Raw genomic sequence first — 15,649 nt, forward strand, 5'->3', positions numbered from 1 at the left:
TCTTATTAGATACACTGACTAATGCTCCATTATTGACTAGATCCTGAAGTAAACAAATAACAAACAACTATAATCTACAAACAATTTGAAACTATCACAGTTGATTACAAAAAAAAAGAATGCTCATTTAAAAAAGCAACTGCTTGTAAAAGAATAGCAGTAACTCTGTACCATCTCAAAAATGAAAAGATACTGACCTCTGCTATTTGATCATAGCCCCAGAAACAGGCATAATGTAATGGTGTATTACCATGTTCATTGATAGCATTCACATTGGCTTTATTGTGTAATAACTGAAAAATAACAGAGTTGTATTCAAAATAATCAAACAAGAATTTCTCAATGTAATTAACAGAAACAATTTCCCAAGATAAGAAATAAAAACATGGAATTCATAAAACAAGATTCTGTCTGCCAATAAAAATAACTTGCTCAGTAAAAAACTCAAAATACAATGACTAAATGCAAGTCGTTCAAGAAAAAGGATGTACATCAAAGAGACTATGTCAGTACTGGATAGTCAACAACTGAAAGGCTCACCATTAAAACAACATCTCTGTGGCCATGAGCTGCTGCTAAATGTAGTGGAGTATCATCACCCATATTGGTGGCATTAATTCTAGCTCCTCTCTGTATTAACATATCTACTATGTTAGCTCTACCCTCTCGGGCAGCCCAATGTAATAAACTAAATCTATGATCATCTCTGAAAAAGCAAAACCAATCATTCAACGAATTTGGACTTAAATTAAGCAATCACAGACATGCTTAGTTGCAACAGGACCAGATGAAGAAATCAAGCCCCATCAGCTGTAACACACTATCAATACAACTTTATCCCTTTATAAACGAAGTACTGAAGGTCTTGAAATTATTATACAAGTTAACATGTATCGTGGGTGACTGCTTGAAACCTTGCATAACGATATATGACGTGAAATTTCTTTTCAAGAAAAACAGAAAAAAACTGTTTGTACACGTATTTTTTTAAAATCTTTTTTTTTTATTCTTTAACCGCTATGAGGTTTTCATTCTTTGAAAATATAAACCTTGTATAACAATTTGCATTCTCCGGCCCATTGAACCAAAAACTTGTATAATAATACAATATACGATGTTTTTAATTTCATCCGCAGAAAAAAGAACATTGAACCTCGTATAATAACATATTTTACGAGGTTTCAAATCTGACTGTTTATATACGTGTTATTTAATTAGTGCTTTTTGAGTTATTTACAATCAAGCTAAGAATACGAGGCTTTGATCACAAGATCCGCTTTCGAGCTTTCGAACGATACCAAAAAGTCAAAATTACTAAATATGGCATATACGAGGTTTCAAGCGGTCACACATGATATTATGTATGTATAGTACATGATATACTTTGTTACTTTCAATATTCTATTCTTTGTTCTGATTTTAGTTATTTAAGATGGGAGATAATGTGAACATTTTCTTAGACCTGTATCATTTATTGCCATCTTTCAGGAAGAACCATTTACATACATTTGTTTTGAGAAAAGCCCTAGGTTAAGTCTAATTAATCAAGTATGTCAGAAGTATGGAAGATCACTTTAGTATCTACTTTAACATTTATATAGACAAACAAATTAAATAAATAGGTCATTAGTATTTCTAACTAGTATAATTATAGGACAAGTTTAGATTAAAACATTTGGCAAAGAAATTTACTTTGAACATGGATGCGCAAATGAATTGTTCTCTGATGACTGTGTTGTAGAATTATATTGGGTCTGGGTCCAATATGAAAATAATTCATGCAAATGCATGTTGTCTACCAAGTAGACTACTGCGATCTTACATTTAGAAGGGTAAACATGAAAATGACTATTTGAACTTAAGATTTAGGCTTTAAAATATCAGATTTGGAAAGAATATTTTCTTTCATAAATATATTCCACTTATTTTTCAACCCACAAGTAATCGCAACCTTGCATTTAGCCTTAATGGAATTGATATTTGAATTCGTGTCAAATGAATGGCAAAAAGCGTGTTAGAAATCTAAATGGCCACAGACTTGTACATCTATTACTTGAGTGTTACTGAGTGTGATGATTCATACCTAGAATCTACTATGAAGTGTTGAAGGCAATCCTACACTACAGATATCAAGTATAACAGATGGCCAAATGATATCTAAAGCTATAATTATCAACATATATAAATATTTTCTTGAATGACATCTAAATCATATATTTCAAATTTTATTTTTCTTATTTATAAAAATCAAAAACTCTGGTAAGCTTTATGACTTATAGCCAAAATTACAGGTACTTATTTATAATAATGTACATTTCAGTTACAAATTGATACATTTGATTCATTCATTCTTCTCAATGAGTATGAAAAATATATATAAAGGGTTGTGTCACTTTTGGTTTGAAAAAAATAATTCTGTGTCAAAAGAATTTGTCCAGGAAAATATCCATCATATCTCAGTTTATCATGAAATTCCTTTTATGGGATGAGCCAGTAATTTCAGTGTTTATTTTCAGCTTCAAGATTATTTTCTATTTTCCAGACTGAAATCCTTCATAAATTGGCAATGGAAAGAGGGCTGGACATTCAAGTATTGTGATAACAGTAAAATATCAGGTCAGGGGGTCATCTCAAAATATCAATAATGACCAGCTAGAAAACCCCTTGTAAATGATGCTTGTGCATTGATTGATACACCTATGAAAAAACTAAAAGAACTGCAACGAAAATTATCAGAAAAACAAAGGGAATTAATAATGGGGAAAATAACATAGATAATTCATACCCCTGATTCAGGTCGTTTTCTGTGTTGTCCAACCAAACTCGAACATGGAAGGCATTTCCTTCCTTAACCTGGGTAAATATATCATCCATGGTAACTTCTTTTAAATTTTAAGATGCAATATTTCAGAATATAATGGTTGAATTTATCTCATTTTTTGTATAACAGTCCATAAAAACGTCTGGTAAAAAAACACTAACAAAATTTGATGCTTATATTCTTTTAATTATCTCCCTTTAATTCGGAATGAAATTGCCCACTTCCAACACTTTAACACATCCAATATGATAAATCTTACACGTTATCACACCAATTCCAATTCTCTCCACGATATTACAACTTCTTCTAATAATTTATACTATAGTATGCTACGAAAATCATTAAAATAAATAGTAATTGTCCCAAATCACCACAGCCAGATTTATTAGAAAGTCACGTGACCTAAACATAAATACTGTTTTTACGGACTGAAAGATGATTTGCAAACGGACTGAGAACATTACATTAAGGTTATCCATTTGAGAGCACAAATTTCTTTTTGTCCATGTGCAGTGCAAAACCTTCTTTTAAACTAAACAGTCCGAAATGGATAACCATGCTATTGAACAAAAATCTTCGTTGTATTATGTAATACCCATAGAGTTATACATTTATGGGAAATATCTTATACTGCAGTGAGAATTTTGGTTCTCGGTATAAGGGAGATAACCACATTTTCCCATCCCCTTTATTCCATTGTTGTACGTGCATCAAGCAAGAACTGCTTCCATTGTAAATAAGACAATTTAATGGATGGATACTTGTAGAATATTTTCATCGTTTCGATGTGGTTCTCAACACGTACGTCACCAGGAATATAATGATTATTACTAACAACATTATTATTCCCGATGACGATGTGATAACTACCTTGCAACGTTGAAGATAATAAATATTCTAGAAGAATCCATCCATAAAATTGTCTTATTTATCTATAAGTTGTGCTTCTAATGAGTAAGGTCTCCGTGGCTAATATGCCATTGAAGGATTATTGTCATGATATTGTCGTGGCACAAGCTTTTAAGAAAAAATGTAGAAAATGACTTCAGCGCATTCCTAATCATTAATAAAGTTATAAATCACATAATTCGCGTTTCTTTGATCCTGGATTATCAGATTAAATAGAAGTCGATTAAGTAAATCCACGGCCTAATGTCAAAATAAACTGAGACTTTAAGAAGGTAGGGTGAACAAACTGATTTTCATTTTGTAATTTTCCTGATATCGGACTATGATTTATCTCCATGACGTGAAATGAAATTTACATTCATTCTATTCATACTCGGAGTTCATAATTCATCCGGTAAGTTGTAAAAACTCCTTTGTTTATATTTGCTTCCATTTCGTCTTTTAAATGAAATCTTTTACATAAGGTTATGCACCATAATCTCATTAATTTTGTGGTGGTCATCATATCTTATTTTGTCTGTTCATATTGATTCTAGGACACATGTCTGAAGGCGTAATCGCCATCTCATATGGATTGTTGATTTTCAGTTCCATTAAAACTAAAAACATTCCATGTCCAAATATCTACGCTTTGTAGACTTTATTTGTTTATTTGTTTGTTTACAGGTGAACTGGAATGTGGTAATTTTGTTCCAGTATCAGTTACCGGAAATAAACAAAATTTAACTTCAGTTTATTACCCTTTTGACTACCCCAGGTAAGATAACAGCATTTTGTTACCGACATTGTCAAATATCAGTTTTACCGGCTGTCAGAAAAGAATTTCAGCTACATAAAAGAAAATACAACTCCCGATGCGTTTACAATCCAAAACCGATAAATCTATGCAAGAGTCTTATCTTTGCATGTGACCAAGTTTGGGCCAATCTTTGATCCCTATTTTCAGATCGTATATACATGATTATAATAGGTGTTGTTTGGAGTAGAATAGAAAAACAGTAAAGCATGTATGTTCACCAAATATCACGGAATCGCGTAAACAAAACTCGCGAAATGTTGTCCAAGACAATTCCATTTTAGCAAAGTGTTCTATAAAGTTTGTTGCCAAGGTGAAAACCAGTGCATGATTCCTTGTCAGCCAAAACATGCAGATAGGCTAGTAATAATTAACATTTGAATTTGAATTTCAGGCCTTTATCCTGTTCGTGGATATTGACATCTCGAAATCCCAACTCCCGTCTGAATTTTCAAATTATCAGTTTTAACTTGACTAGATCACCATTTTGTAGTGCTGATTACTTTAAAATCAAAGACGGTAAGTTTCTATTATACTTTTTATCAATTTGTAGAATTGTTTGGATTCTGATCACAATTTTCTTTTTCAGATACATATGTATAATTGATCAAATACCAGCAATATACATCACCCATTCTTTTGTACAAAATTATTTCGTTAAAATCAACGACTTCATGGCAATCGTAAAGATAAGCTATAAGGTCCGCCACGAAGTCGTAAACATTAGCTATAAGGTGCCGCCAGTTGGTAGATGGTGCTGAATTTGTCAATGCTGGTTTTGATGTTTCAGGTCCTTCAATAATATCACCTACGATATTCAATTGGTGCGGACAAAAGCCACCAGGTACCAGATTCCGGACCATTGGAAACAAGGCTTTGATATTTTTCTCAACATTGGATACTGGTAAACCAGCAAGTGGATTTTATATGCAGTTTTGGGCAGAAAACAAGGGTAAGGGGAGAAAACAAACAACAAAATCGACTGATGAAAAGATGTAAATACATGCATTCTTGTGAGTGATTCTTGGAAGATGTTTTAATCTTTGAATCTTGGTATTGGCTGGCCGTCTCCAGAAGATGGAATTGAACGTATTACTTAATTGTTTTCAATTCAACAATTTGATTTAAGTTCACTTTCTTTAATTTCAGAGGTAATAATAGAAAGAGATCCAGTGTTTACCACAGTGCATTATATTCTAGCTGGTGTGTTCGCCGTATTTGTGGGATTTTTTGTGGTATCATTGGCTTATCTAACTTTGTTATCAAGACTAAATCTTCACAAGAAAAATAAAGTCTCACATTCGCCTTCTTGATAATAAAGTGATGCTTTCAAATTTTAAAATCTGTTCGTTTTTTACAATTAATATTGTCAGTGCTGATTCAGAAGGGTATGTAATCAAAGTTCTACACATTAAGGAAAATTATGGTTCTGAGATTAATGGAAATGAAAATTAGAAAATGAAATATCTCACTTTAAATTTCGAATTGTTTGAAACCGGGACATTAAAATGTACTACTGATGACTTTCTTGCACCAGAAGTGTCGTAAACGTACAATGTTGTACAGTGATTATGTCCCCTTATTATAGAAATATTATTAGTAGTCTATAGTATAAAAAAAATGCAGCAAAAACTGCAGTTACCTCCCTTAGATCACTAAGCTTGCAATACATAACCATAGTACAAGGTGAAATCCGTTTCAATGGGATAGTATGCTCAGTGACGTTCATAAAAATCATTAGTGGAGGCGTGGGGATCACAGAATTATCAAAGATTATCAAAGGCTGTGTCAAAGTCCAGTTAAGACATCCTATAAGTCTACTTAATAATTGTAACTGGACAAAACAATTTAAACAAAGCTGTTTAATCAATGAGTTTTAGTACTCTCTTACATTGTTAATGCTTCAAGTACAGAATTAAATTCTGTTGAGCTCTATCGGGTACACTAGCACTTATTAAGAAGACTGTATCGCTTTAAGGGACTGGGAAACTTTGTTAAGAAAGTAAAGACAGGGTTTATTTTATTCATTTTATTTTTATGATTTTTTATCATTTACAATATACAAAATTACTTTTAGTTTTTTCATACATATACAAACTCAAGTATATTCACAAATCAGCTTTACAAAGAAGGTCACAAATTTACAACATTTTCTTTGATCTTTTTTGTGTAATTAAATATGCATAAATTATACAAATAAGATTATTTTTTTAACTTAAAAAATTTCAATTAGCTTGAACACTGAATGGATAGAAAATGCAGCAATTGAAATGAAATATAAACATGGGTATATACAATGCAACACAGTACATCCTTACACATGACAGTGGGGGGGGGGGGGGGGGATTCACACATACACTGAATCAAATATACATTCACACAGCACATACATATAGTCATATAGCACATGGAAAATTTGTCGGCACGTGAAATTATGATACTTTTTTGAGAGGTTGATAATTTCATTTATATTGGTTTCTGAGAAGTGATTTTATTTTACAATTTTGGTCGATTTTGCAATGGCATTTTTCTGAGTTGAATAATTCAGAGTAAGAACAATAATAGAAAAGAAGAAATAACTAAAGTTTGGCAAAAAAGCTACTCCAACCTTACAATATACAACATAATTTATTCAATAGTAGCTTGCTGCAATGTTTTGCATAATGTTGTCAGCAGTCTTAACATCATTGAGCATAAAATAAAAAAGTTGTTTCGTTCAAAAGTCACTAGAGCCAAATAATGACTAGTTGGCACAGCAATACACTATACAATTTTAATTGATGACATAAATTAAGTAGAATGAAAACATATTTCAAAGAAAGTATTTATTTCATTTTCTTGTAGCCCACAAGTAAATGTTCATTAATGAAATTGGTGATATCTAAATAAATTTTTGGGCACAAATGATTTTTTGGCATAGCAATATAAAATATTTTCTCACATCCCCACAACTCATCACACATATTCTTCATGGTCCGTTGTTATTCCCCCTTCTAATGGCTGAGTTTCACTATCTGGCAATAGTGCAATGTCCTTAAAAACTCCCACCAACTTATCAAAATTAGGCCCCCAATTTAATAAAGAGTCCATATTAAAGGCTCCATGTGGACCTTTTTGTGGTAAAAAGTGTTCTTCTGATGACATAATTGTACTAGTAAAAGAATCACAGTTAGAGTGCATACCATCCGAATTACTACGGATTGGTACTGGAATGTCATCATTTTCATTCTCCACTTCTGTCAATTTGGAAAAAATCATAGTGTCTGGATCAAAGTCATTTTTTCGATGATCATTTTCGAATTCAAATTCAGAACACGTGAAAGAGTCATTAGCACCACTATCACTTGAGCTGGAATCTGGAGGCTCGAGAAGAATAGTACCATCAATATGTTCCACAGGTTTCATTTTACGCTTACGTTTTAATTCATCACTTGAGGAAGACACTGCTTCTAACATGCTAGCTGGACTTGGTGGTCCAGGCCTAGCATTCAGTCTATTGATTTCTTCCACAGTTAATCCTTTCACATGCTTTGGTTTCCCATTACGCATAGGTTTACTTAAATTGTTTCTTGGCACTGAAGAGTTTGTACTGTGACTATGATGACTCCCTAATGAACTACGACTACTATTGTGTTGGCTTGCTGGATTTTGACGAATATTTAACTGTGTAATTGGACTATTTCTATGATGAGTTCCATGCATATAAACTGCTTGAGCAGATGCTGGACGATTGATGCCATTGGTGTTTAAATGTGGATTTGGTCTTGATGGCATGGATAGAGCTGATCCAGAGAGTGATACAGGGCTCTGACGAGTATGAGCATTGTTATGAAATTTATGTACATTTGGACTGTCTCTAGACATAGCCGATGGAGATCTGAGATTCAGCGGACTCTCACGAGATCTATGATGTGTTTTATTGAAATTAGGTTTGTAACGAGTATCACCATTACGATATTGTTTATAATGCTGGATGACATCTATATCTGACGGAGCAATGCTACTTGCATTTTCCAAATCATAATGTTCTGGCATTTCATCATCTTGAACATTGATGTGTTCTAATTCACCATTTTCAATTATCACTGTTCCATCCTCAAACATTTGTGGTCTGGATCCTGGTCGACCCACAAAATTTGAACCAATCAAATCTGGCCTTGAAGATAGAGCAGAGTTCTTTTGATATGTTACATCTTCCGTTAATTGATTTTGTAATAAGTCCTCATTTCTAGTTCCATATATGGGCATTCCACGAAGTGTTGAATCAGCATTATCACGAGCCATCACACCGTTTGATTTTGTCACCTTTTTATCACCACCTTTACAAGGGAACAAGCTTCGTTTTCGTCTGAACAAGATGAACACTATCAAAATCACAATGATAAGGATAATAAAGAACACAATTACAACTACAATTCCAATATCTAAACCTCCAGAAGGTTTGGCAATTTGTTTACAGACAAAAGCTTCTCCAGAGACTATGCAAGTATTTCCATCACCACATGGATTATTTAGGCATAACGCTTTACACCCCGATTCCACACTACCATTGACTGTAATGGAATATTTCTCAGTTTTACCATCAAATGGAAGTTTCTTGTTATCAATTCTGAATTCTGAGATACATCCATCGAAACCTGCAAAAAGCAAATAAGATACATAAATAATGTGATGAGGATTATAGGGGTTCAGTGCTCAACATATCAAATCTCAAGATGCACAATTATTATAAAGTGGAAGGCATGATGACAATAGATAAAAAAGTAAAAGTCCTATAAAACACTTCTAAAATACAATGGCAAAAAAACTAATGTAAAAGCATGTGCAAATTGAACATTATTATCTGTGACTTACTTAATCTATTCACATGCATGTGCAATATAGCATCTAACAGCAAATCTTTATAATTTATGGAATATTCAGAACTTGTGAGGTAAATACCAAGTAGATTTGGTTTTATTTGTTCCAATAAGAATTTTTCCTGGTCTTGTTTTTGATTGTAATTAACGTCAGATATGCATTAACGACTTTGTCATGATACTTGATGATAACTGACTTTAAACCAAATGTTACAATGAATATTTGAAAGATAAAGCCAAATACTTTTAATTCTAGGTTCATTCTAAGAAAATAACCACAACATGCAAAGAGCCACACACAACAAGAAACAATAAAGATACAAATACCTAGTATCACCACGATTGATAAAACAAAGGAAATGCTAGAACACATAGAACTAAGGTAGGACATATTAGTAAAGGCAAATGGAATGGTTTAGGGATAAGGTAAAGGTATAAAGCAAAGCAGTACTGGTAAAAGTACATTGCATGGCTGATTAAATTTTTAACATTTTGAGAAACTAATCAAAGTATAACTTTGGCTATTTTCGGTATCCATAGAATTGTGAGCTTGGATTTGGAAAAACCTTTATTTTTTTATGACACCATCCATAAAGTAGGCTTACTGACACCAAATTACTTCAAAAGGTAGATCGAAGCAGAATTGAGGGTTAGCAAGATGTTAAGATGTATACATCTGGAAAAACAAGTCTACTCATAACCTACCCATGATGCTCTGTCCAGAAGGAGGAACAATTCTCTGTCCACTCAGCACCATTTCTTTGACATCCAGAGATGAAAAGATGTAACCAGCTCCAAAATCTTTAGGTTGTGATCGTTGACCATCCACAGTGATTGCAAAAACACTTCCAAGGGAGGTAATAGTGATATTATGCCAGTCACCGTCAGCGATTGGGAACTCCATATTTAGGGGATCATTGACTGCTTTTGGTGGGGTCAGTACAAATCTGATCTTTCCATCTTCAAGCTGAAAGAAAAATAAAATACATAAATTTCATATGTATAAATGATAAGACATGCCTGTATAACCATTTGAACAATCTACAAAAGAATATTTAAATATAATGAAATACATGAAACTGAATGTTTGATAAATGTTGATGCCCTTTCAATATATTGTCTAGTTGTCTTCTGTTATAAATCTCCAGAATACATAAGGAATATGAAAAATCTGATCATTTCTTACCCAAAGTACACAGTTGGTATCCACTGTAGAAGAATAAAACAAGGCACCAGTTTCCTCCAGAGTTCTAAATCGGATATAAACTTCTGAACTATCCACTGCTCTTTTCTTGCGGTTTGATGGGGTTTTGAGTTGTTGATCTCTCAAGTAACTCTCACGGAGTTTGAAGGTGACCTTGGCATTGGGAGCAAAACCTGATGGTTGCCAAGCTATAAAGAAATAATTTATGTGTCTGAATTCTTTTTAAAATATTGGCATAACAATACTGATTAATGCTTTACCTTACTAAAATCTACAATCTCCATAAACTAAGAATATTGAAAATCATACATTTTACAGACATTGCCAAGTACACGAGTTTCCTACAAGGTCATTAGGCAAAGAGGCATTTAACTTTAGTTTAACGGGTAACAAAATACAACGTTTTTTCATCTAATCACTGCTTAAAGATATATTGATGGACAAGGCACGATGAAGAAAGTTTAGATTCCGGTAATATATTCATCATATCATACCTTGTTCACATGAATCACCCATATGTTTATCTGAACATCTACATCTAGCTACTGACCAATCATCAACACATATACCACTATTATGACACTCTTTCACTGTACACAGTCCCTTGTATGAGCGTCTTGGACAAGTAGAGGTCACACTTTTAAAGTTTGCTGCTAGTTCAGTATCAAGAACATTCAGTCCGTTCACAGTAAAACTATGCATACAACCAATAAAATCATGAGATCTGATTTCTCCACTATAACTTAAAATATTCTCAATATTTCTGATTCCACCAATACTCAGTTGTATTCCATTCACAAAGTTCTTTCTGAAAAAAAAAAAATCAGAAATTGTAGCGCCACAAATATCAATACATGAATGAAACAATGATCGCATAATTCATGAATAAATAAGAATGAATGAATAAAAGGGTGCTTGTGTAGGATTAAATAATTAAAATAGGGACTATTATAGCCTTTATTGACCGACTGATACATGTCTGATTGAAAAATATTTGACTATTGATGCTTGACCATGTCACTTAGCAATTTGACAACTTAACTGTTGAGAAACCACTATTTGATATTAATTATTTGTAAATTTTTAAGAATAAAACATAAGGACATAACATCTGCTTAATTTGAAATAATTATCACTTTTAAACATAAAAATATATTCCAGTAAATCTGAGCAACATCTGTATTTTCTTGACAGGTGTCAATCGATATTACTTTCATAAAATCAGGAATTTCTTTCAACCAAGGAACATATTTTTAAAATCATTTCAGTAGTTATCAAGACTGTAAAACTATCAACTTTTGAAAGAATGTATTGATTCTGTAGGTTAATATCTTAAACCTGATTAAAAAATAGTCTGACCAATTAAAGCTTTTTGAAATGTTCAAATAGAGAATGTATGAGTAAATATTGTGCCCACAGAAATAGATCCTTGAAACTCATAAGTACACATTGCTTTGAAGTTTCATTTTTTAAATAACATATAAATGACATAAGGCCGACACCCATATCGATTTTATTGCAAAATGCAAAATGAAAAAATTTCAAATTTGAATATATTGTGATAATAGTAATTTAAGTATTGAAAAAGATGATGAATAAGAAAATGCAATGCCCCAAGCTATGAGTGTGAATATTTATAAAATGTGCAGACAATACAGCCAACACCCTCACATAACCTCCATTCAATCTGAATGAGACTCTGAGACTAAAATGTTTATCTTATATGACAGTTAAATGGATCGAAAACGACTCAGCAATTTTGGTTTTGGGTTACCTAAATGCATTTTTATTGTAACAAAGTTGTTGTGTAATGGAGCTGTCAATTTGAATTTTGTTACAAGAGATTTTAAAGACTAAATTATATGTTAGCACTTGCAATAATTATATACACTTAAGGCCATTATATCTATGTTTAAAATGGAAAGGTAATTCCATGCAGGTGGCAGTCTGGATCATAATGAAAAAAAAGCTTTTACTAATCATTGCCAGTAAGCTTTCCCCCAACAGCATGCAGTGATTACTTTTTCATAGGCATATATGAAATGCCATAATTTATATTTACTATTAATTTTTTTAATCACTGCCGAAATCTGAAATCCTGATGACCTTTAAAGAGTCATGTTTTTTTTTAAACCTATTTGACTTAATAAAAATACATAATATGTAAGGATTAGAGGACAAGATTTAGATAATCCAACTTGTCCCTATAATTATGGACATCCCCCAAACTTTTCCTCTTAGCTCTTCTGCACTTTGAGGACATAAAAAACCAAAACTATGCCAATAGATGTCTTATTGACTCAATAGGTGATGATTATATGGTATGTAATTAAAGACTAGTTGATATGATAATATGTAGTATAACATGTTTACACAATGCAATATAAGATCAGTACTTCAACCTTTAATTACAACAATTCATCCTTTAAACAAACATCTTGTATAATAATCCCTATATTTAATTTCACATTTAATATTTTTTTCTTAAATTGAGTTGACATTAAGACATTTTTAAGAAGTCTTGAAGCAGATTGCTCTAACAATGATGTTAAATTGTTGACAATGTTTATTTTAAGTGAAGAAATTTGCACCAATTGTCAACAAGAGTGTGATGTAAATTATACAGATCATATTTAAGATTTTGGATATAGTATTACCATACAAATTTTCATCAAATTCCATATTTCAAATCATTTATATCATTGATGTTTCTGGATTTTGAGAATTTAGAATTCAATTTAAAAATGTTTTGTTAGAAGTTATTAAAAATGACTACTTTGAATTTCTCAACACATCAAAGGTGTAATAAATCAAAAGGCATAGCACCTCTAGAATAAAAACATATTTTAAGAAAGAACTTTAAGTCTTATCCCAGCCAAATTGCCAGTTGCTAATAGAGATGCAAAATGAAAAAAAATAAAAGAAGTATTAAGTTATCAATCTGAGAATTAAAATCTCAAGTGTATTAATAGAGAATGTTTTCTTTTGTCAATTTCACCATGTTAAATGCAGAAAAAAACATGTGAGTGGCCTTGGTAAGTTAGTTGTTAAATCTTTCTAGACGTTCCAACATCACGAAATAATTCAACATGAATTTAAAACCTGATTATCATGTAAAACAAGAAGTAAAGGTACATGTGTTAAAGTGACAGTCTGGAACAAATATATCTGGTTGCATTTTCTATCATTTTTTGTTCAGGGCAACTCACTTTTATGAATATTATTAAATAAATTAAACAATATCAGCAATGTGAACTCTCTGAAAGGGTAGCCAGAAAGAAATGTGTTTAAATCACCACATAACCCTTTAAATTTTAGAAACTAGGCCAGTAGAATAATGAACATAAAACCTGAAACCCTGAAGTAGTTTAGACAAAAGATTACGGGGGCCAAAGAGTAAATAAAGTAGTCCCTCAAATACTTAATACACACTTTGTACATGTTGAGTTAAATTGAGTGGTGTGAAGTGGGCCTTACTTTTCATGTTGACAATCCAGTATACTAGTGGTTTAGTTGAACTAAATATCAATTTACAACTAAAGCCTGTACTGCACAATTCATCATCAGATTTTTAAAGAAGTATTTCTAAACTTAAGTATTAATAATTATCAAAGACATTGACAGCATCAATTTGCACTTATTCCAATTTTCAAGTCAAACGTGTGTTTTTTTGCAATTCCACTAAAACTATGTTAGACAATGTTAGAATCAGACTATGATGTGAACTGGTCATGAGTTAAAGGTCAACACAGTAATAATAGGCGGACATTACTAAATTAATCTTATTATTTGATCTATAAGGTTTGAATTAGCCCTTAATATATAGGTAAATAAAACAAGTAAACCTCAGAGAAACTAGGTGTAAACAAGGGCTGTCAATGATGGACAAAGGCTTGTAAGTTTGTTCTACACAAAAGTGTTTAGAGACAAGCAAGGGTACAATATATGGGAGTCCATATCCCAACTAATTCAGACAGTTTTGCGCCCTAATCTGTTGTAGCCATATTACAAAGTGCTATTATAAAACTTTGTGGTGGTGTAAAAATTTAATATAGAAAAGTATCTAAGCAACCTGTTTTGGTGGAAATAACCAAACTAGTTATACAGCATCAATTCTATGCTGTGCTATGTACAACAAGGTAAAGTAATCATAATGACAGTGATTGTGAAACATATCATGACAAAATAAAAATGTATCATAAATTTTAGATGAACATTTGATAGGAATGAATCAATGACACTTACCCAAAATTCAAAGGTTTAGAATCGTAACAAGAGGGATTCTGTCCTATACATTGATTACAGGTAGTAGAACCTTCATCACACAATACAACTTTCAATATGGCTATCTGAAAAATATAAAATATTTATTGAGATTTAACATCCTAAATCAAAAACTAATTTATAAGCTATATGATGTTATATGCAAAACCTTCCAAGAAATGAAAGTTCAATTTTTATATTTGAAATTTTCATAAAAAAATAAGGATATGTCCACATTTTCTACTTAAAACCCACAGAATAAGTAGATGGTCAAGGTCATATAAGTGTCTTCATTTAGTCATTTGTCCCTAATTTACTTCAAAATCATTTGACAGAGTGATTCAGCAACAAGATGAAACAAACTGTTGTTTTCTAACAACACAACACTGTTGATTCTGGACTTAAATATTTGGTAATTTAATGAATGGGTCAAATTGAAATTCAGGATAGATTTAACCCTGGCATTCAGCAAATGTTACAATAATCATCTGCTGAATACTAATTGCTCATTTTATATTCTGAGAATTTGATCACAGACACCTGTTAAATTGTATTTATTCTACGAAAACTTCAAGTTTGTCAGTTGAACTTGTTTCGTACTGCATTTGAATCACATTTATTTGATGAAATAATATTTAGCTAGCAATTGAAAAGATCTTTAAATATATATTGTGTATTTTTCTATGGTCTTGTTTAAATAATGATAACAGTATATTTGTATTCAGTAGTAATTTGTCAATTTATATACATGTAAGTAATGAGTCAATAAATAGAATCTTAGTTCACTCCTTTCAGGG

At 31.9% G+C, this 15,649-nt stretch overlaps 2 protein-coding genes across 2 annotated transcripts in view; one reads left to right on the forward strand and one right to left on the reverse strand.

The window, feature by feature from the left end:
- Window positions 1–4,075: 4,075 nt before the first annotated feature.
- LOTGIDRAFT_228563 (hypothetical protein) lies at window positions 4,076–5,864 on the forward strand (the record flags this gene model as incomplete). Its single annotated transcript, XM_009057165.1, has 5 exons — window positions 4,076–4,124; window positions 4,397–4,487; window positions 4,921–5,045; window positions 5,317–5,478; window positions 5,676–5,864. The coding sequence occupies 5 exons, from the start codon at window positions 4,076–4,078 to the stop codon at window positions 5,837–5,839; spliced, it is 591 nt and encodes a 196-aa protein (XP_009055413.1). The 3' UTR covers window positions 5,840–5,864.
- Window positions 5,865–7,481: 1,617 nt separating this feature from the next.
- LOTGIDRAFT_105163 (hypothetical protein) overlaps window positions 7,482–15,649 on the reverse strand; it is a gene marked incomplete at both ends in the record, with an annotated part of 109,846 nt that continues 101,678 nt past the window's right edge. The window contains 5 exons of the mRNA XM_009057166.1: window positions 7,482–9,163; window positions 10,091–10,352; window positions 10,572–10,777; window positions 11,084–11,397; window positions 14,835–14,934. Of these exons, the coding sequence (XP_009055414.1) occupies window positions 7,482–9,163; window positions 10,091–10,352; window positions 10,572–10,777; window positions 11,084–11,397; window positions 14,835–14,934 (2,564 nt within the window). The remainder of the gene's footprint in view (window positions 9,164–10,090; window positions 10,353–10,571; window positions 10,778–11,083; window positions 11,398–14,834; window positions 14,935–15,649) is intronic.

Source organism: Lottia gigantea (assembly GCF_000327385.1).
Source record: "Lottia gigantea unplaced genomic scaffold LOTGIsca_3, whole genome shotgun sequence".
Taxonomy (NCBI): Eukaryota; Metazoa; Mollusca; class Gastropoda; family Lottiidae; genus Lottia; species Lottia gigantea.